This window comes from Octopus sinensis, linkage group LG2 (assembly GCF_006345805.1).
Source record: "Octopus sinensis linkage group LG2, ASM634580v1, whole genome shotgun sequence".
In the NCBI taxonomy this organism is placed as follows: Eukaryota; Metazoa; Mollusca; class Cephalopoda; order Octopoda; family Octopodidae; genus Octopus; species Octopus sinensis.
The window spans coordinates 91,682,487-91,709,060 of record NC_042998.1 but is presented as its reverse complement, the minus strand read 5'-3'; the positions used below and the strand labels follow the sequence as shown (position 1 = coordinate 91,709,060).

The 26,574-nt window shown below is 30.9% G+C and overlaps 1 protein-coding gene across 2 annotated transcripts in view; it reads right to left on the bottom strand.

Annotated features, from left to right (window-relative positions):
* LOC115225262 (titin) overlaps positions 1 to 26,574 on the bottom strand; it is a 193,903-nt gene that overhangs the window by 120,568 nt on the left and 46,761 nt on the right. For both annotated transcript variants that reach the window (XM_036515440.1, XM_036515448.1), the window contains 24 exons: positions 24,403 to 24,705; positions 22,699 to 23,004; positions 21,870 to 21,984; positions 21,582 to 21,754; positions 20,243 to 20,530; positions 19,643 to 19,945; positions 18,624 to 18,926; positions 17,949 to 18,254; positions 17,468 to 17,579; positions 16,514 to 16,686; positions 15,784 to 16,071; positions 15,238 to 15,543; positions 13,049 to 13,354; positions 12,444 to 12,743; positions 10,941 to 11,240; positions 9,318 to 9,623; positions 8,441 to 8,740; positions 7,098 to 7,403; positions 5,555 to 5,860; positions 4,870 to 5,169; positions 3,453 to 3,758; positions 2,642 to 2,947; positions 1,788 to 2,090; positions 821 to 1,126 (listed from right to left, as the gene is read on the bottom strand). In XM_036515440.1, the coding sequence (XP_036371333.1) occupies positions 821 to 1,126; positions 1,788 to 2,090; positions 2,642 to 2,947; positions 3,453 to 3,758; positions 4,870 to 5,169; positions 5,555 to 5,860; positions 7,098 to 7,403; positions 8,441 to 8,740; positions 9,318 to 9,623; positions 10,941 to 11,240; positions 12,444 to 12,743; positions 13,049 to 13,354; positions 15,238 to 15,543; positions 15,784 to 16,071; positions 16,514 to 16,686; positions 17,468 to 17,579; positions 17,949 to 18,254; positions 18,624 to 18,926; positions 19,643 to 19,945; positions 20,243 to 20,530; positions 21,582 to 21,754; positions 21,870 to 21,984; positions 22,699 to 23,004; positions 24,403 to 24,705 (6,621 nt within the window). The remainder of the gene's footprint in view (positions 1 to 820; positions 1,127 to 1,787; positions 2,091 to 2,641; positions 2,948 to 3,452; positions 3,759 to 4,869; positions 5,170 to 5,554; positions 5,861 to 7,097; positions 7,404 to 8,440; positions 8,741 to 9,317; positions 9,624 to 10,940; positions 11,241 to 12,443; positions 12,744 to 13,048; positions 13,355 to 15,237; positions 15,544 to 15,783; positions 16,072 to 16,513; positions 16,687 to 17,467; positions 17,580 to 17,948; positions 18,255 to 18,623; positions 18,927 to 19,642; positions 19,946 to 20,242; positions 20,531 to 21,581; positions 21,755 to 21,869; positions 21,985 to 22,698; positions 23,005 to 24,402; positions 24,706 to 26,574) is intronic.

Sequence of the window (26,574 nt, the reverse complement as noted above, 5' to 3'; positions counted from 1 at the left end):
CTTTAACAACCTTTATTCAGGGACCTTTTGAGCAGGATGGGCTACTCAGCCTGAAGAAAATTCTAACTGGGGCCCACCTGCAAGGTCATCCACTTTTTATCTTTACGTGAGATCACCATGTTGCACAGATATGGTTGTGATGTATGTGCTTAGTGTACCCTTATCAGACAAGTAGTCATGATACGTAGTATACTTTTTAAAACTTGTAACCACATCTTCAAAGTTAAAACTTTTATTTTTTTTAATATTTACATCTTTACAATGTTTTGATTGTCTGCTCTCTGATGGTTACCAGGTGTCTAACTCCAGGGTGTATAAATAATATAAGAGGAGATACAAACAATTAATTATTTCTAAAATTATAGTAATAATGTAGTGTCATCATCATTATTTAACGTCCACTTTCCATGCTAGCATGGGTTGGACGATTTGACTGAGGACTGGCGAGCCAGATGGCTGCACCAGGCCCCAATCTTGATCTGGCAGAGTTTCTACAGCTGGATGCCCTTCCTAATGCCAACCACTTTGAGAATATAGTGGGTACTTTTACGTGCCACTGGCATGAGGACCAGTCAGGTGGTACTGGCAATGGCCACACTCAAATGGTGTTTTTTACATGCCACCTGCACAGGAGCCTGTCCAGCGGCACTGGCAACAACCTCGCTCAAATGTATATATCAGAATTTTGTGAGAATGAGGTAAATAATACTAAAACTTATCAAAACTTAACATAGCTAAAGCAGAAACTAGGAAATAAAATAAATGTAATTTGTTTGTTTAAGGTCTAAAATAATGAGATAAAACAATTAAAGTTATTTACCAAATGGACTCTTTGCAAGAGTTGCTTCTTTTGTTTCTAATGGTTCACTTTGTCCAACACTGTTTACAGCGAATACCCGGAAGAAGTATTCAGTCTTTTCAATTAGTTTTTTGCAACACAAGTCAAAAGTTTTCTCATCAACTTTATCTACTGATGTCCATATAGTACTGTTTGCTGGACGTTTTTCAATTATATAGCCTGTGATAGGTGAATTGCCATCACTTTTCGGGGCTTTCCATCTGATGCTGATAGAGTTTCGCTGAACATCAGTGACTTCAATAGGTCCAAGAGGTGGTGATGGTACAGCTAAAAGTAAAGACCAAATTAAATGTAATACAATCTTTCTTGTGAATATAATATAAAATAAATTTACATATTTGTCTTGAATGTCTATTTTATCATATACCATTTGAAATTAATTCATTAGACTAGAAAGATATTAATTGTTAATCTAAAAATTTGTTTCTTAGTACATCTGATTAATTCTAAAAGTGTAAGTAAACAGTAGAAATTGTTCAAGACAAGCATAACTTCTGACTACCTTTCTGTTATAGCAGGTTAGTCTTGGTGGATAGCAGATATGACAGAATATGGATAGCAAAAAACGTAAAGAGAACAACACTCTTTATACATAATACTTAATATAAGCATAATTAGAAATGAAGAGATGACAATGATTTCAATAACTTCCAGTATGATAGTTCTGTCCCACAATACTAAGCAGCATTGATACCATTCAATGATATCTGCTCATTTAGGCTCACAACAGAGTCATTTCCAAATGTTATAGGCAGGATCATTTTCCTTTCTCCCTAAAAATTGATCACTAAGCTATTTACATTTCACAAGATATGTGCATGTGTGTGTGTGTGTATGAAAGGGAGAGAGAGAGAGAGAGAGAGCGAGAGTGTGTGTGTCTGTGTGTGTGTGTGTGAGCACATGCATGTTTTACTGAATGTATACATACTTGCAGCAGCCTTGGGAATAACTGCTTTGTCTGTGATTGCTTCTTTACCAATACCAGCTTTGTTCTCAGCAGAGACTGCAAAGTAATGTTCAACATTCTCTTGCAGTTTAGGTATTTTGGCTTTTGTGTTAAAAGCATCAACAGTTTCAACTTTCACCAAATCTCCAGTTCTTTTAATTCTTTTGAAAATGTGGTAATGTGTTATAGGAGAACCTCCATCCTGTTTTGGTGGTGACCAGGTGATTGAAGCAAAGTCTTTGCCAACTTCGACAACCTCCAAATTAACTGGTGGACCTGGTGGTCCTATTAAATAAAACAAAAAATAATTCATATTAGCTTTGTTTATTTCCTAACTTTGTAAATAGAAATTACAATTAATAGTAACTGATACAAATTATATCACATCATCATCATTTAAAGTCCATTGTCCATACTGGCAAAATTTACTCTATCTAATTTTAAATAAATAAATCTGTTTTGCTAATGATTTACACATATGCACACTACACATACATGAATAGAATTCTTTCAGTTTCCAACAGCCAAATTCATTCACAAGGCTTTGGGTACTTTAGAAGACATTTTACCAAAGCATCACACAATGGGACAGAGCCCAAAACCATGTGGTTGAGAAATGAACTACTTAAACACACAACCATGTCTGTGCACATACATACATTTTCTAAAGGAATCAGTTCATTTGCTCAATGGCATGCTACTATGTAATATTTATTTTCATAAATTATATTGACTATTAAAGTTATATGAAGTATTTCAAAACATAATCTTAGAGCAAAACATTTATCAAACATATAAATACCAGGCATTTTCATATTTACAAAAAAATACTTTACCTATACGTGTTGTACATTTGGTTACATCATCTGCTTCCAGTGGAGGACTCTGTCCTTCTGCATTGACAGCAATGACTCTGAACCAATATTCAGTACCTTCTTCAAGGGCCATTGCAGTATAAGTTGTTGTCTTTCCATTTACACTGCTGAGTTTTTTCCATCCAGTGCAATATGAAGGTTTAATCTCAATAATGTAACTTGTAATAGGTGTACCACCATCGTCTTTGGGTGGCTTCCATTCAAGATCAGCAGAATTTGTTGTGACATTTTTGATCTCAAGAGGACCAATTGGAATTGATGGGCAAGCTTTGAAACAGAACAGAAATTACATATATAGAGATGTCATAAATATCTTACAATATTAAAAATTAATTTTCTTTATTCAGTTTATTCAAATACTTAAACATACTAAAGTACATTAACCATTGTGATAGACTACTAATTAAAATCAAGTGTTGATAAATCTAGTTTTATCTGTATTAAACCAGAAACATAAAATTCATATTCATAACAATTTTATTGAACTTTATTTAATTTATTATAAAAGTATTTGACATTTTTATTGAATAAAATTATCTAATTTAATATATGAACAGATAAATAATACTTGCCAAATTTACTCAACAAAACTACTTAAACTATCATAAAAATAGATTATATTTTCTAATTTTATTGAACAAAATTAATTTATTTTAAAATAAACGATAATAATAATATCTGCCAAAACAATAAATTATAAAGATATGGAAAACACAGAAAGCAATTTAGACTTATAAATATGCTCAAAAATATGTTATGAATATCAACTTACCAAAAGGACTTTTAGCTAAGGTTGCTTCTTTTGTTTCCAAAGGAGGACCTTGGCCAACTTTGTTAACAGCAATCACTCTGAAATGATATTTGGTTTTCTCAGTAAGATGGGTTGCAGTGTAGGTTAAAGTGGAGTCATTGACTTTGCCAGCCTTTGTCCAATTTACTTTAGATTCTTCCCTATATTCAATGATATAGCCTGTAATTGGTGAACCACCATCATTTTCAGGTTCTTTCCATTTGATAGATATGGCATCACGTTTGACATCTGTAACTTCAATGGGACCAACACACATTGATGGGACTTCTGAAACAAAAAGGATAAATAACATATAGTATCACTTCCGTTTTAAATATGCATAAAATATAAAATAATTTTCATAGTAAATAATGATTTATCATTAATTATTTCAATTAATATTTTGTTATTATCAAGACATACTTCTTATGATAACTGATAATTAAAGGGGTGGGGATGTTACCCTAAAGTTAGCTTTATTTGATAGTTAACATGAAGTTATGATTTCAGTCCCTAAAATATGGAGACAAAGGACTTGAAGAAAATATTTTGCTTTTATCAAGTTTAAATAATAGAGAAATTTTGTTTGATAAAACCAAACTGAAGTTTGTCTTTTATAAAATTGCTGTTTAAATTTTTTAATATTTTTCTTGAAATATCATAATCAAGAGGTTATGATTAAATTCAAATATTTTATTTTGCATATTTTGCTTGCTTCAGGATTGTGGCCATGCTGGGGTACCAGCATGAAGGGCTTAGTCAAACAAATCAAACCCAGCCCATATTTTTAAAGTCTGGTACTTATTCTATTAGTCTCATTTGCTGAACTGCTACATTATGGGGATCAAATAAACCAGCACTAGCTGTCAGGTGGTGAGGTGGAGACAAACACAAAAGCACACTCATGAGTGTGCATACACGTACACGCACATACATATACATACATACAATGGGCCTCCACACAGTTACAGAATGTATATCAAAAGATATAACATAGAATAAAATATTAACTTTGCATAATTATTTTATTTTTAATAAATTACAACATTTATCTTAGAAAATCCTAACAATATTTTCTATGATCTAGTTCTTAAATATATCTATTTGTCAAGAAGCAATAGGAAATATTATTCTTAAATCAATAACAACTAGAATGATAGCATCTATCCTGAACATCACATCAAGAGTTTGAGATCATTTTACACAAATGAAAACCCCTCTGATTACACTAAAATCCAAAAAATGCTCTGAGTATATCTAAAACAACAACAGAATGAAAAAGTTAGAGGCTCAATTCTACACTAAATCAAAGTATAAGCCTTATTCATATTTAATAATACATCTGTTATTGTAAGGTGAATCTCTCCACAACATTAGTATAATTGTGCATGAAACTTACTTGGCTTTTTCACAAGAGTAATCTTTTTCGATTCACATGAATCGCTTATTCCAGCTTCATTTTCAGCAAAAACAGCAAAATAATAATCGGTGTCAGTTTCAGCATTTTTCAGTTTATACTTCCTGTCATATTCATCAATTTTGGCAACATCTTCCCACTTGTCACTAGCTTTGTGTTTCTTTTTAAGAATATAATGGGTGATCTTTGATCCACCATCATTCTTAGGTGGTTGCCACTCAAGTTCAATGAAATCTTCACCCGTTTTAGTTGGTTTCAAATTAATTGGTGGTCCTGGTCGGGCTGAAAAGCAAATGCACATAAAATGTCAGAAATATTGCAAAAATACTTCTGTTGTAAAACATTGAAGAGATTAGTCATGTCATTAACCCTTTAGCATTTGATCTGACCATATCAGGCCCAAATATTCTATATGCTTTATGTTCAGACAAGGAGATCTGGTCTCTCACACCTACTCTACAGCTTCCACTTTAAAACTAAACAATCACATCACTGAAACTTAAAAGTTACAAGATAATACATGATTAATTTAAAACTATGTGAATAAATAAGCATTACATTTGTTAAAGTAATCTGAATGCTAAAGGGCTAAGCAGTTATTTGAATTTTAGATTGTAAGAAAAAATAAGACAAATATGAAAACATAGTGTAGAAAAAAAATAGTTACCAATTTTCTTTTTAATAAGGGTTGCATCAGCAGTCTCCAATGGCTCGCTTTTACCCTCTGCATTGACTGCAATCACTCTAAACTGATATTCTGTTCCTGCTGATAGATCAGGCACTGTAAATGTTGTAGTTTTACCATCAACACTGCCAGCTTTAGACCAAGATGATCGTGAAGCTTGTTTATACTCAATGATATAGCTAGTAATTGGTGTTCCACCATCACTTTCTGAAGGTTTCCATTGAAGATCAGCAGAGTCTGCTGTAACATTAGTTACCTCAAGAGGTCCTCTTGGTTTTGAAGGAACATCTGAAATATATATATTCATATAATTGTATAGTTTACTATACAAATTGTTAAATCACATTATCATGTCATTTGTATGTGTTTAAGTGTATACACTGTAAAATTTGTAATCATATTTTAGACAAACTGAAATACTACAACACTTGTAATTGTAAATGAGCTGTAAAACTAGAAAACCAAATAATTCTCTTAAGACAATATTCTACAAATCTAATGCAATTCTCTGAAGTACCTTTAACATACACCAAAAGGCTCATTCTCACGATGGAATATGAGACAGTGAATATCTTAAGCTAATGCCTATCAATATCTGTGTAATCATTTTCAAGAAGATTTACAGTCATATGATGCAAAATAACATATCAAATTCTATATAATGCCATGATGTCAAATGACATTTGATGTAAAAGTTTTCTGATAGGAATGTACAAATAGAATTGTATTTTTATGTATTAGAAATATTCTCCTTAGGAGAAACCTTGTTAAATATGTTATTGCTACATCAAATAGTAGTGTTAGAGACAATGCAATCAAGTGATGTAGGCCACTGGCCATGAACCCTGAATATTATTATAGATTTATCACAACTATAATTATTGGAACAAATGATTATGTGAAAACCAAATGACAGGTCAGGATTCTTGATTCATTGTATTAAAAAAGAAAAGAAACAGCTGACTTAGACTAAATCAATTAGTGGCATGAAAAAAACATTCAAATTTTGTCTAAAGTTTCAGTGTTTGACTTAAGCTGTCTGTTGATCAACTATTGTATTTATTGAATTATGTATCTATTTTATTGTAGTGACTAGTGAAAATCACTTGTGTCTGAAGAATTCCACTGAGGGATGGATACCTAAGTTTAACAGACCCATTATCTATCTATCAACTATAAAATACAACAATGAGCTTATGTATCTAATAATCAGAGTAACAGTTCAAATTACATAGCAATGTAGACTAAGAGAACTGTAAAAATTCTGGTTTGCTGTAAAATACTGGAATGGCTTCTCCATACAAAAAAGGTTGTTATTGTTACAGAGTTGACTTGTTCTTTCACTCCATTATTTAGGTGAAGTGTAGCCTTTTCTGAGTTAGCTGCTTTAGTCATGGATGCAAAACAACCTCTGCTTTCTTTGATGTTATCTATTACCCTATCTATCTCCACTTCTATTCCAGTGAACAAACTTATATGAAATGCAGTGTATGATATTTTAATTACAAGTTACAGGGTTACTAACCAAATGGACTTCTTGCAAGAGTAGTATCTTTGGTTTCTAAAGGTTCACTTTGTCCAATCTTATTGACAGCAATTACTCTAAAGAGATATTCTGTTTTCTCAGTAAGGTATGGGCAACGTAATTTTGTAGTATTTTCATCCACTTTTTCAACTCGTTGCCATTTCATTTGAGCTGGTTCTTTCCTTTCTACTATGTAGCCAGTGATGGGAGAACCTCCATCATCTTCAGGCATTTTCCACTGAATTGTGATGTTATCTCGTTGGACATCAATGACATCAATAGGTCCCACAGGTTTGCCAGGGGCAGCTACAAAAATATAAATAAAATAATGATTATAAAATCCAGAATTTATTATTTCCAAAGTTACAAGAATATCAGGTGAAAACGGGCAATAGTATTGATGAACATACCATATTTTGTATGCAAAAAAAGCTTTGGATGAAATTTAAGATTATGAAGGTCAGACAAATATTTTAAGGCTATATGCATATAAATAACCAAACACACACATATGCACATGCATAATACATCTATGCATAAATATACATATTTATAAATGTCAATTAATGAATAACAACAAAAATTGTGTAATTACTTTCATTAGCTTACAGCTATTTCTGCAATAAGAAGCATACATTCAGAAATAAGTGCTTGTGCAACATCTTATAGCTTCCTCTGAGCCAACACATACATGTGTCTGTGTATCTTTCTATCTGTCTGTCTTTCAGTATGTATATATGTATGTATGTATGTATGTATGTATGTATGTATGTATGTATGTGTGTATGTGTGTATGTATGTGTGTATGTATGCATGCATGCATGCATGCATGCATGTATGCATGCATGCATGTATGTATGTATGTATGTATGTATGTATGTATGTATGTATGTATGTATGTATGTATGTATGTATGTATGTATGTATGTATGTATGTATGTATGTTTATACACACACAAGCATACACATGAATAAAAAGAGAGTCAAAGAAAGATGAAGATGAGAGTCTTTATGATACTCATGTGAGAAACAGAGAAATCTGAAGTAAGTTGTTTCATAGCAAGTATGAATTAAGGACAGAATGTTGAAATATGTTTACAAAAATTGGGGTGATACATGTATCACATAGGGATGAAAACTATAATTGATTTAAGTGAGTTAAATTAAATTAAATAATTAAATCCATAAAATGTTCAGCAGTAGCCTAGCAATAACTTGAGCATCAACAAGTACTGTTATATATTATTATTATTGTTATTAAATGGCAATTTATTGATATATGTGATATGTCCATATTTAATTTGATATAGGGGTCTCAAAATATATAATCAAAGATTACTTACTTGGTTCTCTTCTTGGTACTACTTTCTCTGTTTCTGCAGCTGGACCAACACCAGCACTATTTTCAGCACATACAGAGAAGTAATGCTCAACATTTTCCTTGAGGCCTTTAACTTTGTAGGTAAATTCAAATTCACTAGTGGTGGCCACTTTCTCCCAATCACCAGTTGCCTTTACTTTCTTCTTCAAGTGGTAAGCTGTAACCTTGGAACCTCCATCAACTTTTGGTGCTTTCCATTGCAGAGTAGCAAAATCTGCACCAACTTTGTCAACAGTAAACTTGATTGGTGGACCAGGAGGCTCTGATATTACAAAAAACACACACATTATTATAATTAACAAACCACACCATTATCAAATGTTTATATAAGGAATTACTATTGCACCTCTAAGGCCAATATTGTAATCTGATTAAACCAAAAGGATATAACTTCAATTATTTAATGGTAATCCACTCTTTGTTAAGATTCAGAATCTTTTTTATGCCAATTCTTTTTGAGGATATTCAACATTTTGAAAATATCAGTATGTACTGCATATACTTGCATATAAGTTATAACATGTTCACCTTATTTTTGTTTCAATTTTTCACCTATATTGTTTTTCATAAATACTATACTGCATGAAATATCTTTAAAAATAGAAAAACTGACAAAATCCTAATCATAACCAGTATTGTCTAGCAAAGTTCCAGTTCTAGTAATGTGTTTCTATAATCAGTGTCTGGAATGTTCAGATTAAATGATACTTTTAAATCACCATGCCTGATTGACTGGCATTATATGCAAAAACTAATAGGAATTAGAATTATTGCAAGGAAATGGTGCTGTTAGTCAATGTTTTAAATAGGAATGAAGTAGAACATTAAATATGTCTTACCAATTTTTCTAGTTGGTTTTGTTGTATCAGTAGCTTCAAGAGGAGCTCCGACACCTTCATCATTTACAGCACTAACACGGAAAATATATTCTGTATCTTCCAGCAAACCAGTTGCAGTGAAAGTTAATGTTTTACCATCAACATTGCCACATTTTCCCCATGTTGATCTGGTTGCTGTCCTGTTTTCAATTATGTAACCTGTGATAGGAAGACCACCATCACTTTTAGGTTTCTTCCATTCAAGATCAGCAGAGTTTACAGTGACATTGCTTATTTCCAAAGGTCCAATAGGAGCTGATGGAACAGCTGAAAAAATAATACAAAAAGAATGTCTGTCAAGAATCTGAAGATATTATAGCTTTTTACATTATAAAAAGTTTATCAGGTCATCTTTTAATAATAATATGGAGCTAAACAGCTTACATTTCAATGTGGCAAAAGGCATATTTAAACCGAGGAGAATTATTAATGATAAATTTGGATTCTCTATAAATTTCCATCAAGTTGAAATCATTAACGTCTGAGGTGATGTCATGTGCATTATAGTCCTACTACCATCATCCCTACCAACACCATCATCACTCACAAAATAACTTGTCCTATATCCCAACTTCCATAGATTACATCACTAGGCTTTATTGACTAAGGTTAGGTATTATTTTTCAAGATTTTAGTTTTATTTGTCAAGATTTTTGTTTCATAGATTGATAGGAAAAAGAACATTAAAAGTAGTTTAGTGCAGCTTCTGAGTGCAACTCAAGCTATATATTGATAGAATGAATGAATGTCAATAGTGACCCTCATTTCAAGCATTTATTGGAGAGTTTACTATTATTCAGTACTCTATGTGTTGAGGACCTAGCTCTCATTGCAGAATCTGTTAAAAACTAACAACAAACTAGAATATTGGCTGCTCCAGTTATATAGGAGTATATCAAAGCAAGAGCACACATGAAATGAAATCCATAATCTGTTTCTATGCCTAACTAGGAACTGTATATGGTTTTGTTTACTAGTTAATATACTCATTGCAGAAATTGATCGAGTGAAATTAAAAATTGGTAAAGTGTTAGAAAAGCTTTTGTTGGTGACAAAATGCTTTTTTTTTCAGTAAGAGAACAGAATGTACAAAAGTGTGTTAAAAATATGGGATACATCAATATAGAGAGACATGTGCATTAAATAAAGAATCTTTGATAAGACTGGAGAGGAATACATTGATCATGATTGCTGGGCTATGCAACATCTATTTACTGTTAGTATTAAAGACATTAGCTATTGTGGAAAGGAGTAACTATAACGTATAAACATCTAATGGATAGTATTTGCTAAGAGACAAAAAACTGCTGTGAACCGACAGTAGAATACACTAGAATCAGGCAAAATTTATAAAAGATAGGGAAAGATGTGGGAAGTTAGACCTGAGGGTCTTGGGCCTCTATTACATAGACCAGATAATTCAGGACCAAGTAAAATTGTAGTTTACTATATGGAACAACCATTCAAAGTGATGTTAACATGGAAAATTGATGTTAAAACAACGTTACAAATGATGAATATTGATGTCTTTGATTAATTATGTTACAAAATAGACTTATAAATTCAAAACATTTTGAAACTTACAGTATGGACTCTTGGGGGTTACTGCCTCACTTTCCAAAGGAGGACTTTTTCCAATTTTGTTAACAGCAATAACTCTGAAGAAATATTCTGTGTTTTCAGTCAGTCTTGGCACATGAAGCTTGGTAATATTTCCCTCAACTTCATCAACAATAGTCCATCGGCCATATTTGTCTTTCTTTTCAACAATGTAACTGGTAATTGGTGAACCACCAGTGTCTTTTGGAGGCTTCCAATCAAGATCTACAGATGTCTTTTGAATATTAGTCACATTAAGTGGACCAAGTGGACTGGATGGAGCAGCTGTAAATAAATATAATGTAATTAATCACATGACATACCTATAACTCAAGTTTATTATTCACATCATTACTTAAACCTTTGTAGTAATCTTTTTTAAATCTTTAGATTCAGATCATAATAGGTTTTTTTAAATATATTCATATGTAAATAGATATTTGTTTAAAACAAACTATTTAGCAAATTTATCACCCCAGCCATATAAGGTTATTTACTTTAGTATTAAAGCATACAAACTGATACTTCACAATTAATTTATAAATTGCCATCGTTCAGAGGTGTAGTGTTGTAAACTGTTACTCAGTTTAACACCACCAGCTGGCTCTTGAGTACTGTTAACAGAGTAAACTCAATTGCAATTTTGGGGGCCAGAAAACTTATCTGAGAATAACTTCCTTCTACAAGTCAGATCAACTGAATGACCTTTTCTTTCAATTAACATGTGAAATGGCTGAATATTTTGTGCCTTTAGTGTAATTCCCAAGTGGAATCAGTGCGACAAGACTTGACCGCTAAATTAAAGGCACAATCCATTCGATGGGCTTCCACACAGTTTCTGTCTTCTTAATTTCATTTACAAGGACAAGGCTTGGTTTAACCTGAGGCTACAGTGTCCCAAGACATGTGTCCTGAGATGCCATACTGTTGAATTGAACTCAGGACCTTGTTATTACAAAGCAAACTTTTTAACCATTCAATTATGTCACATCTAATGAATGTAAATATTATATATCTACCACAGAATTTAAATCTAATCTCGTCACAGTAATAACTACATTTCAGTGAGGACCTATTTATTGTAGTTATATATGCATATTACCTAGATTTTGTAAGCCATTATTAAATTATTCTTGTATCCAATAATAAGAAAGTGTTTTACAAAATCAGGAAGAAGCAGAACTGTAGGTGCATTAAACCTACATCCTGTGAATAACTTTCTGCTCTGTTTGCAAACTACTTCTTTCTCTAACTAAATCTTGTTCTAATATTATATCTTTCTTTGATTCAGATAGTTGCTACCTTATATAATTATTTTGTTTTCCTTATATTCTCATAAAACATCCAAGTTTACAGTCTCAAATTAATTTCATCAATACTATTCATTAAACAATAGCTTTCTGGTTATTCTTATCCTAAAGAATCTATAAAGTCCGTACAAGAATCTATTAAGTCATTAACTCTCAAGACATATGTTAAAATACTTACATGGTGGCCTAGAGGGAACAATTGCATCTCTTGTTTCACAAGGTTCACTGACCCCAACTGCATTTTGTGCAGAAACAGCAAAATAATAACCAATATCCTTAAGGTTGTTTACTCGGTAAGTGAGATTGAATGCTTTTGTTGTACCAATCTTCTCAAAAACATCAGATTTTTCTTCACATAATTCCAGAACATAGTTAGTCAAAGGACTGCCACCATCTTTCAATGGTGGTTCCCATGTTAGTACAACATAATCAATACCAACTTCTGTTTCTTTAAGGTTGACTGGTGGGTCAGGTGGATCTGAAATGCATATTGATGCATAGAAACAATGAAAGATTGATGATCATATAAAGATATATTAACTAATTCATGTGTAATTAGTCAAAATATAAATACATTTATCAAAAGTGAGGTAACGAAATACATCTCAATCAAAAATATTACTTCTTAATGAACATGAGTAACTAAAGAAATATGTCAGACTTAACAAAGTCCTTAAAATATTCAAAATATTAGCATTAAATTGATGAATCATAATATCTATAAATAACTTTCTATCTTTTGTGCTCTTGCACATCTATACTAACAACAAAAATTATACTCACTCATCTTTTTCATAGGTTTGATTGTTGCTTCAGCTTCCAAAGGTGGACTTTGCCCTTGATCATTCACAGCTATAACCCGGAATAAGTATTCAGTTCCTTCAATGAGATCTAAGGCTGTAAATGTTGTAGTGTTACCATTTACACTTCCAGCTTTACTCCAAGTAGTCCTAGTAACTGGCTTATACTCAATCAAGTATTTGGTGATGGGGCATCCGCCATCATCCTTAGGTGGTTTCCATTCTAAATCAGCAGAATTCTGTGTAACATTGGTAATAATCAGTGGTCCCAAAGGAGGTGAAGGTTTGCCTAGGAGAAAAGAAAGATTAAAATTTCATTATGCACTATATAAAGTACAGAAAATATGAATAATGTTTAAAATGATATAAAAATACAAAGAATATAAAAAGTAATATCAAAAATATAAATTATTTAAATAAATAAGCTCTATAAAAATATAAATGTTATGAAAAATTAATTTTCTAAAATGATATTAATTTATGTAAAGTATTAAATATTGAAGAATATATAAAATAATACTTCATTAAAAGCCTCTTAATGAGTTACTCAAAAAGGTAATCATTATTTTCAATTACAGAAATTTACAAATATCCATTATTCTGAAAAAGAAAATTATAGTTATATGTAAGTTATGAGAATTAGAGTAAGGTATAAATTAGGAACACAATTATAATAAATGTATATTTTGAACAAGATCACGCACTTACTTGTAAGGATTCAGTCGTTTCCAAACTCTTTGAATGTAAAGCAAGTGAACATGCTACAAATATTACTTCTAACTAGCAAATGGAAAATGAAGTACAATGATATTTGATGTGAAATCCATGCAAAAAGTGCTACTTACCAATTTTATATATCATGCATGAGTGTCATGAATGGTTAGTGTGAAAAATTCAACTAAAACGTTCAACATTATTAAATAAATACTTTTTCCTTTCTTAAAAATATAAAATATACAATGTTAAAAGGTAGCTTAATGTTAATTCAATCAATTATCAGAATACTATCCTGCACAAATATATTTTACACTGTCAACATAATAAGCAGTACCTTCATAAGTCAGCAATGCAATCTTACCAATTTTATAATGTATGTATATATGTGTGTGTGTGTATTCATGTATGTCTATGTGTGTGTGTGTGTGTGTGTGTGTTCATGTATGTCTATGTGTGAAATTCTAAGTATAAAATTGAATGCCAAAAATATATATCTCCTGGAAGTACCATAAGTTCTTTATAAAAAGACAACGTTAAAATATATCATATATTAAATATCAATAGTAAACCACTTAATTGGAACAGATAATTATATAACTTTTTAAATAATCCTTTAAATAATGATTTCATACCAAGGCACAAAACTAATATTCTTGAAGGGATAAATATAGTCGATATCATTAAATCCAATATTTTACTGGTATTTATTTTATTAATGGTGAAAGGATAACATTTAAAGTTAACATTGACTAGATTTGAACTAAGCATTTAAATTTAGTTCAGTATTCTATACTTTTTAACGATTTTACTGCTTTATAATCTTTTAAATAATGGTAGTGGGATTAAATTCAGAAAAGTAAAGCAGTAACAAAATAATGTTATATAATTATCAAACTTGTTAGCAGCTTATATTTGTCTATAGCACAAAAAAATGTCTAATAAACAAAAATACAAGAAAATACATATAATATTCAATAACAGAAAATATAACTGCAAACATTCATCTAAACATTACAATAAAACAATTCTTTACTGTATTTTTCCATTAAAATCATCAAACCCTTCAAATTTAAACTTGTCAATTTAATATCATATAATGAAAATTGAGATAGAAAAAAGGTGAAGGAGACAAGGAAATATTAATTACATTAGCAATTGCTAATGAATAAACTATAAATGCTAAACTGTTCTTATAAATACTTTTAAAACAAAAGGAACGGTAGTGGTTTTGAAATTATATATACTAATGCTGAAATATTGTTTTAACTAATTAACAGCAAGTTTTTATATGAAGGGTATGAGAGTCAACACCATGCAGACACTGAAAATAAATATGTAGGAAGGGATAATTTTATACAGCTAGATTATTATAACAAGGCAACAGTAAATTCAATTGTCATACTTGAATAATCACATCACTCATGCATAAACATGTATTTTATAAATCTTAATTACCGAAAGGACTTTTTGCAGTAACTGTCTTGTCCATTTCATTGGGTTCTGATATACCAACTTCATTTCCAGCTGAAACACGGAAGTAATATTCATTGCCTTCGTGCAATTTAGTGTCTGTAAAGCTGGTTTTCCCACCATCAACACTACCAACTTTAGTCCACATATTTCTTCCAGCATCTCGTCGTTCAATGATATAGCTAGTAATATCAGCTCCACCATCATCCTTTGGTGGATTCCAGTGAAGAGTTGCTCTGTCATGGTCAACATCAGTTACTGTGATAGGAGAAGTTGGTGGACTAGGGATATCTAAATAATTGAAAATAAAATTATTTTAATAAATATATACTAATTGGATTGTTTTTCCAAAGATTTCTGTCATAAAATGAAATTATATAAGCAACATTGTATCTCAGTATAGGTGATAATAGGAAATGAATGATTTGAGAGGGCCTGAGTGTAGATGACAAAAGGTTAATAAACTCCAATGGAGCACATCTGAATACAGAATGAGGGAAGAAACAACTTATAGAAAGTTAATATGCTTACCAATAACTTCAACATCAAATGTTGCTGAATCTTCACCTACATCATTGATAGCTTTCAATGTGTACATTCCATCATCTTCCCGAGTAACTTTCTTAATTAAAAGTGTTGTAACATTCTCAAGGGTTTCTAATGTACATCTACCTTGTGATTTCATAGGTTTGTTTTCTTTAGCCCAAGTTGGTACTGGTTTTGGAATGCCTGTCACTTTAACAGGGATTCGTAAGTTTGTACCAACATGAAGACGAATCAAGTCTCTGAATTTGTTATCATATTCTAGCTTAGGAGTTTCTACAAATAGAAAGAATATTATTTTCTCAGGAGGAACTGAAAACAATATTGCATCAGAAATTGTTAAAGAAGCAAATTGAAAATCAACAAAATTACTAATAAAAGATTTAATGATGTATAGAGCTAATACAAGAAAGATATATGATTATTATAACACAATCAAGCAAAAATGAAAAATAACTTAATCTCTAATTAACATATATTTCCCAAGGAAAAAAATGAAAAATTTTGCTACTATTACAAAAATTGCCAACTTTTCATTATTATATTATTATTTATATTTTATAATTGTATTTTATTATAATTTCATTATATTTTTATAACTCATTTTCTTCTTCATCTTATTATTTTTTATTTTACATTCAGTAACATTCATGTAGTAAGAACATTTATAGATTCATTGTCATCATTTTAAAAAATTTGTTTTCAATATGAAACTCACGTTGAATAGTAAGTTTGCAAGATGTTGAAGCCTCTCCAAGAGCATTCTTTGCTTGGCATGTATAGGTACCAGCATCTTTGTCTGACATGTCCCTGACTGTGAGATTAGCAAATGAATCTTTGTAGAAGAAATCAAATTTCTTAGATTCAGATATCTCCCTCTTCTCTTTGATCCTGAAATATTAAAAAAATATGTGAATTAAGTTTTATCCTAAAAATCATCTAATAGTAATCATATCAAAAAAATTACTTTTTTATATGAATTTAACAAACGTTCTAATTATATAACATAAAAACTGTTGTTTATTTGCTCGTGTGTCGATTCATTCAAGCATAGATTGGATAGGGTTCATTTACAGTAGGATTTTATGGCTGGATGTTCTTCCTGTCATCAACTCTAACCTATTTTTCATAGTGATTTTTTTAAAATCCCACAGACCATTGGAAGCACAGAGCAACTAGTTATAATGTCAAGAAGGAAAATATCTAATCATTGTTTTTCTCAAGCACTGACAAGTGAGACTGTCATTACCAGCAGTTTTATTATACATATTTATTATACACACACACACACACACACACACATATATATATATATATATATATATATATATATATATATACATTATATATATCAAACAGACTTTGCCAACCAAATTCATTTAGAAGTCATTTGTCAGCATGAGGCTATAGTAGAAGACACATGCTCAAATTGCTTAGCAGAAAGGCAGAATCTGAAAGCAAAATTTTCAAACACACAACCATGCCAGCACCTACTATGATTAGGTATTAATTATAAGATTATATGTAAGACAGAATTATACTGTGCTTTTTCCAGCCTTTTTGTGACGATTATTTTATTCAATAAAGTATTTTATAAATACAATTAATAGTGGTAATTTATGCATCTTGAAAATTGTAGATACAGCATACTTAATATGGAATAAATACATACCAAATGATGTTTGGTGTGGGTTCACCAGTAATTTTACATTCCAGTACAGTTGTTTCTCCAACAAATACTGCAGTGTCTTTTAATGGTTCCACAACCAATGGAGGATCTCCAACTAAACAAGGAAAGACATATGCTTGTTAAATTTTCTATTGAACAGGCTTATTGGTAAATAAATATCATCTGTTAACTTTTCAAAAACATTTTTAGTATTAATAGTATCTTATTCATTTTTATATGAAGAATAAAATTAGATAAAGATTTAAAAAATCGCACTAATTAATAATTAGCACTCAGAAGGGATGAATTTAATTGAAAAAATAAAAAAAAAGTAATGATTCAGTTTACAAATAATTATGAAAATTAAATGTTGCAGTAAAATTAATCAGAATCTACAGCATGAAGTGATTCATTAAAATAATAACCTTAATAAAAAGTAAGTTATCAAGTTTATAGGAATATTTAAGTATAAATATGTTCTTACTGATAGGATCTCTTGCAACAACACTCTTGGAAGGTTGTGATGGTGGACTTGGGCCGGCCTTATTTTCAGCGATTATACGATATTCATATTCCAACCCTTCTGTTAGGCCTTTAACAACAAAGCTTGTATCTGGTATATGTACATTTTGTGAAGCACACATCCATTTAGCAGACCCTGCTACCCTCATTTCAACAATGTAGTTAGTTATAGGACTTCCGCCATTGCTGTCAGGAGGCAGCCATTTTAATGTCATTGAGTCACGAGTTACATCAATGATCTCAGGTTTGCCAGGAGCTGATGGTTTACCTGGAAATAAGATTACAGAAGACAATTTAGTATCTGAATATAATACATGTAATATAATGCATGTCATATTAAATTGAATACAAACCATCTAATGATTCATTTGCAATTAGCAAGCAAATTTTAACGAGCATTTATTATGCATATAGTTATTTAAATAATCATGTATTTATGCACTTATTAGTATCATACTTAAACTAAATAAAGTTTCATAAATCAGTACTAAATTATTTTCTCAAGAAAACATTATTTGATTATTTAATAACTTATAGAATTATCTGAATTATTTTAAACATCAGTTCATCTTTTTTAATATTGGCTAAAATGATATGGAGTGATCATTGCATGTTGAACTCCACAAAGAAAACTTACCAAATGGAAATTTAACAGTAATAGGTGGAGTTGGTTTAGATGGTTTTCCAACACCTGCAAGGTTTTCAGCTGATACTCTGAATTCATAAGTATCATTTTCTACCAAATCTGTAACTGTGTAGTTTAGTTCTGGCACAGCAGTTTTATTAGCTTTAATCCATCTGTTGCTTGATGTTTGTTTACGTTCAATTATGTAACCTATAATAGGTGAACCACCATCACTTTTTGGAGGTTCCCAGGCCAAGCTGACTGAGCAGTTTGTCACATCAGTCATGTGGACATTGATAGGAGCATCAGGAACAGCTGTAAAATATTTTAAAATGAATGATAATAATATTAATAATAATAATAATAATGATAATAATATGGAATATTCTCAAACTTAAAATATATCTTACAGGTTAAAAGATAAAAAGGTATACAACTGGCAATAAGTATTTTCAGTTTCGCATATATAAAATAAATGCACCCTTTTAAAGTCTAGCCAGGTTTCCTGGTTTCTATGGCATATGTGTTCCCCAGCTGGATGGGATGCCAGTCCATCACAGCGTTCGTCATTTTTGCCAGCTGAGTGGACTGGAGCAATGTGAAATGAAGTGTTTTGCTCAAGAATACAACACATCGCCCAGTCCAGGAATCGAAACCACAATCTTACGATCATGATGCTGACACCCTAACCACTAAGCCACGCACCTCCACTACAGCTTCTTATATACTGCTCAATTATTTTTTTATATTTATAAATCTCTAATTCTATTCTATAAATACTAGAATGCTATAAATTGCAGCAGAACATGAAGATTTAAAATTCCCAACATTTAAAAATTCAGAACTAGCATATTATCAAGTTAATCACTGCACAGACACAAGGTGTAGCACGACGAACAATTTAAGGAAGTATTTAAGTTGTATGGTTACCCCAATAAGCAGGAAGAAACCAGAAAGAAACACCAATAAATTATTGCTGATTATTAAAAGTATTTAACAACATATTGATAAATTGTAAAATGATTACTTACAGAATGGCAGTTTGGGTACCGTTGGTTCTTCAGTTTCAGCAAAATCGCTTTGTCCAATTTTATTTTCAGCAGCAACTCTAAAGAAGTATTCTACTTCTTCAGTGAGTTTGTTAATTTCGAGTGACAATGTAGTTCCATCTACAGTGCTCACAGGTGTCCATGTAGAACGCTTAGCATCGCGTTTCTCAATGATATATTTAGTGATTTCACTTCCACCATCAGAACTTGGTGGTTCCCATGAAAATGTAACAGAATTTTTCTGCACATCACTAACCTTGAGGTTTTGTGGTTTTGATGGTTTACCTAATGTGTGAAAAGAAATTATAGAATATTATACAAAAAAAGAATTATAAATATAGAAGTGCATTTCCCACACAATGTCTTTTATCAGGTAATTGACAAACATAAAAAATTAGAAAATTTTAATCTTTTCCCAGAATTGGTTGTGTAAAGAATATGAGGTTGAAGAAATTGTGATTCTTGTTGCTGTATGTTATTACTGTTGTACTGAATGAACTTGTAAATAATAAGAGTATAAGAGAGTTATTGACAAAAGTGAAATATTTATGCAAGAGCAATTCAAGTAATAATTTTTGTTACCTTTAACAAGAATTTCAAAATCTGCAGCAGCTTTTCCAACTGAGTTTTCAGCAACAATGGTGTATACTCCACCATCTTTAGTGTCTGCATTTTTAATAGTTACTCGAGAGGATTTTTCTGTTGTTTCGATATTAAGAGAGTAAGATGTTTCAATCTCTTTTTCATTCAACAACCATTTGATAGTGGGAGTTGGAATACCGGAAACATTAACTAAGATAACTATTGAAGATCCAGCCTTGAAGGTCTGAGTACTTTGCAGACGGTTGTCATATTCAAGCTGTGGATGAGCTGTAAAATTAAGAAATTTTGTATAATAAATAAGAAATATCATGCAGTAAAATAATTCAAATGATAATAATAATTGTTTCTGATTTAGGCATAAGGCCATCAAATTTTGAGTGGAGGGATTTAGTCAAAACCAATGATTGCAGTACTTATACTTTATTTTATCAAATCTGAAAGGATGAAAAGTAACGTTGATCTAGGCAGAAATTAAATCCAGAACATAAAGAGCTGGAAGAAATATTGCAAGGTGGTGAGCTGGCAGAAACGTTAGCACACCGAATGAAATGCTTAGCGGTATTTCGTCTGTCGCTACATTCTGTGTTCAAATTCCGCCGAGGTAAACTTAGCCTTTCATCTTTTCGGGGTCAATTAAATAAGTACTGGGGTCAATGTAATCGACTTAATTCCTTTGTCTGTTCTTGTTTGTTCCTTCTGTGTTTAGCCCCTTGTGGGCAGTAAAGAAATAAGAAATATTGCAAGGTATTTTCTAACAACACTCTAACTATTCTATTTTTGTTTTCTAGTCTCTATATGTTGAGCCCATTGAAGCTGGTGAGTTACAGTACATATTGTTTGTAGAAAACATAAAAATGCCACCACTTTGCTTAAACATAATAAATGTGAAGACATGCTGAAACAGCGTTCATACACACATATACACTAGGCTTCTGCATAACTTCTGGCTACCAATTCCACTCATAAGGGAGTGGTCAGCCATCGACTATAGTAGGAGACACTTGCTCAAAGTATTGAGCAGAACTAAGCCCCAAACCATTTAGCTGTGGATTCAATACAGTCAATATAAATAAATTGTATACATGTATACAAATGTATACATTTCAGTCTTTGCTTTCTATTTGTTTACATGTATACATTTATCTTCACTGAAACATATTATTTGTTATATAGTATCAAAATATGATCATGCAAACTGACCTTGTCACTGACAAGATTACATTACATCTATATTTCACCCATCATCCTCAATTCTATTTAAGATATTTTGCACTTCAGCAAAGTATAATGTATTTTATAAAATCTTGGATTTACTTACTGTGAATGGTGAGTTTTCCTTTAGTTTCACATTTTCCAAGAGCATTAGAAAATTTGCATGAATAGACAGCAGTATCAGATGGTTCAGTTTTATGAATAATAAGAGTAGCAATACCATCCTCATAATTCATGTCATATTTAGAATTCTTTTTGATGGCAGTATCACCTTTAAACCTGTTTAAAGAAAAATTAGTTTTAAATATTTATTAACACAAATATTTGAAATATTTTTATTTTCTATATAAAATTATACCAAATAATTTTTCTAATATTTAAACAGAATATTTACCATTTTATTTCAGCCTTAGGTTCTCCAAGATCAACAGTACATTCTAATGAAGCATCATTTGGTGAAACAAATGTGACATCAGTTAAAGGTTCCAGAATTTTGGGTGGTTTTCCAACTGTAAACAAAAATTCACAAGGATTGAATTCATTAATTTGTGTGAATGCCTTATCTCTCACCACATGCACACACACACATATATGTATATATATATATATATATATATATATATATATATATATATATATATATATACATATATGTATGTATACACACACACATGGTTGTCCAGCCAATAAAGGTAAAGCAGCACTCCTCAGTATGTGTTGACTCTGACCATGGTGGTCTATCCAACCCATGCCAGTATGGAAAGTGGATGTAAAACAATAATGATAATGATATAAATACACACAGCATATATACAAACATGCTATTCGTGCTGGGAGCTAGCAACATCTAAAAAAATATTTCTGTGGCAGCATCAAATGGTAAATATGCTCAATGTCTATTTTTATCATTTGGAAAGATAATTGCCCAATTCTCGAAGTAAGAAATATGTTACATTTCTTGGTGTTAGAGTATCTTTGCTCAATGAAAATATTTGATGCTACATATAATTTATCCTCTTTTCTCAAGAAATTTCTTTTAGAATTAGTTGATGGATTTCATAACACAACCACATGTGTAAGTCATACTACAACAATTTCTAAGGAATTAAATTTGATTCAATATGTTAATAACATATAAATATGTGCTTAAATCCTATAATTAAAATTTATTTATGGGACATGCTTATGCGAAAATCATATAATTTAAAACAATCAATAATTACCAATTGGTTTTTCAATTTTGATCAGTTCTGTTGGTGCTGAAAATTCACTAACACCAGCCCGATTTTCAGCAGCAATTCTGAATTCATATTCTGAACCTTTTTTCAACTTCTGTACTCTATAGGTGAGTTCTGGAACCTTTTTATCAATATTAGCTTGGGTCCATTTCACTGAGCCAGCAAGACGATATTCAATGACATAATTAAATATAGGACTACCACCATCATCAGTAGGTGGTGAGTATTTCAACAGTGCAGATGTATCATCTGTTTCCACAACCAGAGGTGTATCAGGTCTAGAAGGTTTATCTGAAAGGAAGAATGTACAGATTTGAAATATATCTTACTATCAATAAAGATGTCTTTTGTGAAATGGAGATGGTTAATTTTGATGCTGGTTAGGTCTATTGAATACATTCTCAATTATATTATTGCTGTTTATTTTACCAGTTTTTGTGGGATAATGGGTAGAATAGTTGGATTTGAAGTTGAATCTGTACATTGAAATTGAAAACCATGAACCATAATAAACTTAAAGTTCTAACAATTCAATGTATATCTAACTTAATTTGTTATACATTTTTGAAACTAAATATCTTTCTAATTTTTACTTTCTTCTATTTAATTAACGTCACTATCTTAATAGCATCAATTGTTTTAGATATTCAAACTGGATACTTTAGTTTTGAAATTGCTATTGCCAGCATCCAAGGTCATATTTTCTCTCTTTTAATTACCTTATATTCCGATAATCATCAACTGATATTTAAAACTTGCCAACTTAATTTTTCTATCACAAATATTGACTGGAAAATATTATATGTAATATAAATATTTTAAATTTAAGATACTATGATATTAATATTCATAATGAAATACTGTGTTCCCTTTTGCATCCCTTTCACGATATAATCTTTTCTACTCTAGGCACAAGGCCCAAACTTTTCTGGGAGGGGGCCAGTTGATTAGACTGACCCCAGTACACGACTGGTACTTAATTTATCAACCCCGAAAAGATGAAAGGCAAAATCGACCTCAGAACATAAAGACAAATGAAATACCTATTTCTTTACTACCCACAAGGGGCTAAACACAGAGAGGACAGACAAATGGATTAAGTTGATTACATCGACTCCAGTGTGTAACTGGTACTTATTTAATCGACCCCGAAAGGATGAAAGGCAAAATCAACCTCGGTGGAATTTGAACTCAGAACGTAGTGGCAGATGAAATACTGCTGAGCATTTCACCCCGTGTGCTAACATTTCTACCAACTCGCCTTTTATGATATAATAAATGGAAAACTTTATTTTAAAATACTAGAAAATCCATCTAGTTTCATTCAAAAAATATTTTTTAAAAAAGCAAATAATATACTACAAATACTATTTCTATTCTACTTTTACTTGAGAAATATCAAACTTGGACATTAATTTCCTAATGGCTACCATATTTCTGTTGCAATATGCTGCTTTTACTTCAATTAAATTTGAAAACAAAAAAGAGTTTAGCAAAATAATTTTGTTCATTATTAGGCTGATTTTTAGAACAATTATTACCATGAAAATTTGAGGAATGATTTAAGTGAGATCATTTTAAAAGGAGGGGGTACCATTGAACCAGGAGTAACCTTTGCCAGGCTAGTAAAAAAAAATTGGTTTATATCATATTTGAGAAAAATATGCACTTTATTTCTTTTTTACTCACGCCAAGGATCTTGCATCTTAACAGGACTGGATGGTTTGCTGGGTTCACTTTCACCAGCCTTATTGACAGCAACTACCCTAAATTGATATGAAGAATCTTCTACCAGATCGTTCAAAAGCATATCAAGATTTGAAGTTGGTTCTTTGTTAATACGAATCCACCTTGGGCTAAGATCTGACATTTTCTCCAAATGATATCCAATAATAGGTGATCCACCATCCTCCTTTGGAGGGGTCCAGCTTACTTTTGCAGATGTTTTGAATACATCTGTAACAGTTGGTGCATCAGGTGCATCAGGACGATCTGAAGAATTTTAGAAAACATGTTATGACATCTATCATTGAAAAGTTTTTAAGTATACAAAATTACTTGGTCATCTAGACTGTAACTTATTCAAAATATAAGAACCGAGATATAACTTTAAAAATACTCATTATTATTATTATTATTATTATTATCATTATTATTATAATTATCATTATTATTACTATTATTATTTACATGATTATTATTATATATAATTATCATTATAATCAATATTATTATTTATATTTTTTATATAACATGTATACTTTGATCTCCATTCCCCTTCTCTCCCTTTTTCCCATCATCTTTTATGTAGATCCCCACACAAATTGTAGTGTCCTTTTAATGTCCCCATCCAATGTCCCTGTAGCAAATGAAATATTCATAATCATCATCATTATTATTATTGTATCATCATTATTTTTAATAAACAGTTACTATTATTATTAATATTATTATTATTATTATTATCATTATTATTACTATTATTAATGTTGTTGATATTTCCTTACTACTACTAGTACTATAACTACTACTAATATTATTATTATTATTATTATTATAACTGCTTGTGATTATCTATTTTTGCAGTAATATTGTTAGAGTTGCAGCTGGCTGAGTCAGAATGCTGTTAAAATACTGCTCTAAAGATCAACAATTCTTATTTCACGACAGACACTGTACTGTGATAGTTATGAGAGATTGACAAACATTTAATCCTCACTACAGTTGGTTCATATTTAATCAAAATGAGTACCACAGATAAGTATAGCTTAGTGCTAAAAATAATATGAGTAGTGTTATAATTAATGATGTATTTCATTACTTTGCAGTATTAAGTATATTACTGATCACTTGAAAATAATCATGCAAAGCTTCTCCCGTACTCAGCTTCAGGTTAGAGCTTTTAAATGCATCTGTCAATTCTGCCATTGTACTGTGGTGCAGATTCTAAAACTAGCTCAGGTAATAACACTTGTGAAGCTAGTTTTTGAATAAAATTTTTAAATTAGAAACAATTAAAATTTCCCTGTTGTAGTGTTAAATGAAAAGCATTTTATTATATTAAAGACATAAAATAGCAGAGAATAGCAAGAAAAAATTATCATTTGCAAGTTTAAATAATATCTACATTTTCATTACAAACTTTGTTTTTGTAATTGGTTTTTAAGATTCTTCTTGTGAATTTGTGTTGAAACAAATTTTGTTGAGAGTGTAATTACACCAATAATAACACATGCACAGGTCCAGTTCCACTTCTTTACTGTTAGTCAACTAGTTAAATATTTCAATGATCATTTGTTTAATGTGCAGGTAAAACAATCTTTTGGCTGTTTGTTAATCAAAGTTCTGCCATTGCAATCTTAGAACAAGAGGGAAAGTCACTGAAAAGGTCATGAACAGCCACAAACAATTGACTAACAAACAATTAGCTGCTTAAATATTTACCTAGTTGACTAACAATAAAGAAGTGGAATTGAACCTATGCATGTGTTATTATTATTGGTGTAATGACTCACCCAAGACACAACAAAATTCATTACAAGTATTTTATTTTTAAATAGCAATAATTTTCTTCCTTTTCTTTTACTATTATTAGTCATTGGACAATGTCCATGCTGGCACAGTATGTCCAATGAATATTTGTGGATTATATCAACACTAGTACTTTGACCCATGCAGTGTGTGTGTGTGTGTGTGTGTGTATATATATATATATATAAATATATATATCTATATATATATATAAATATATATATCTATATATATAAATATATATACGTATCTGCATGCAAGCACACACATATATACATTCACACACAACAGTCTTCTGCAGAGTCTCCATTTATCGAATTTTATTCATAA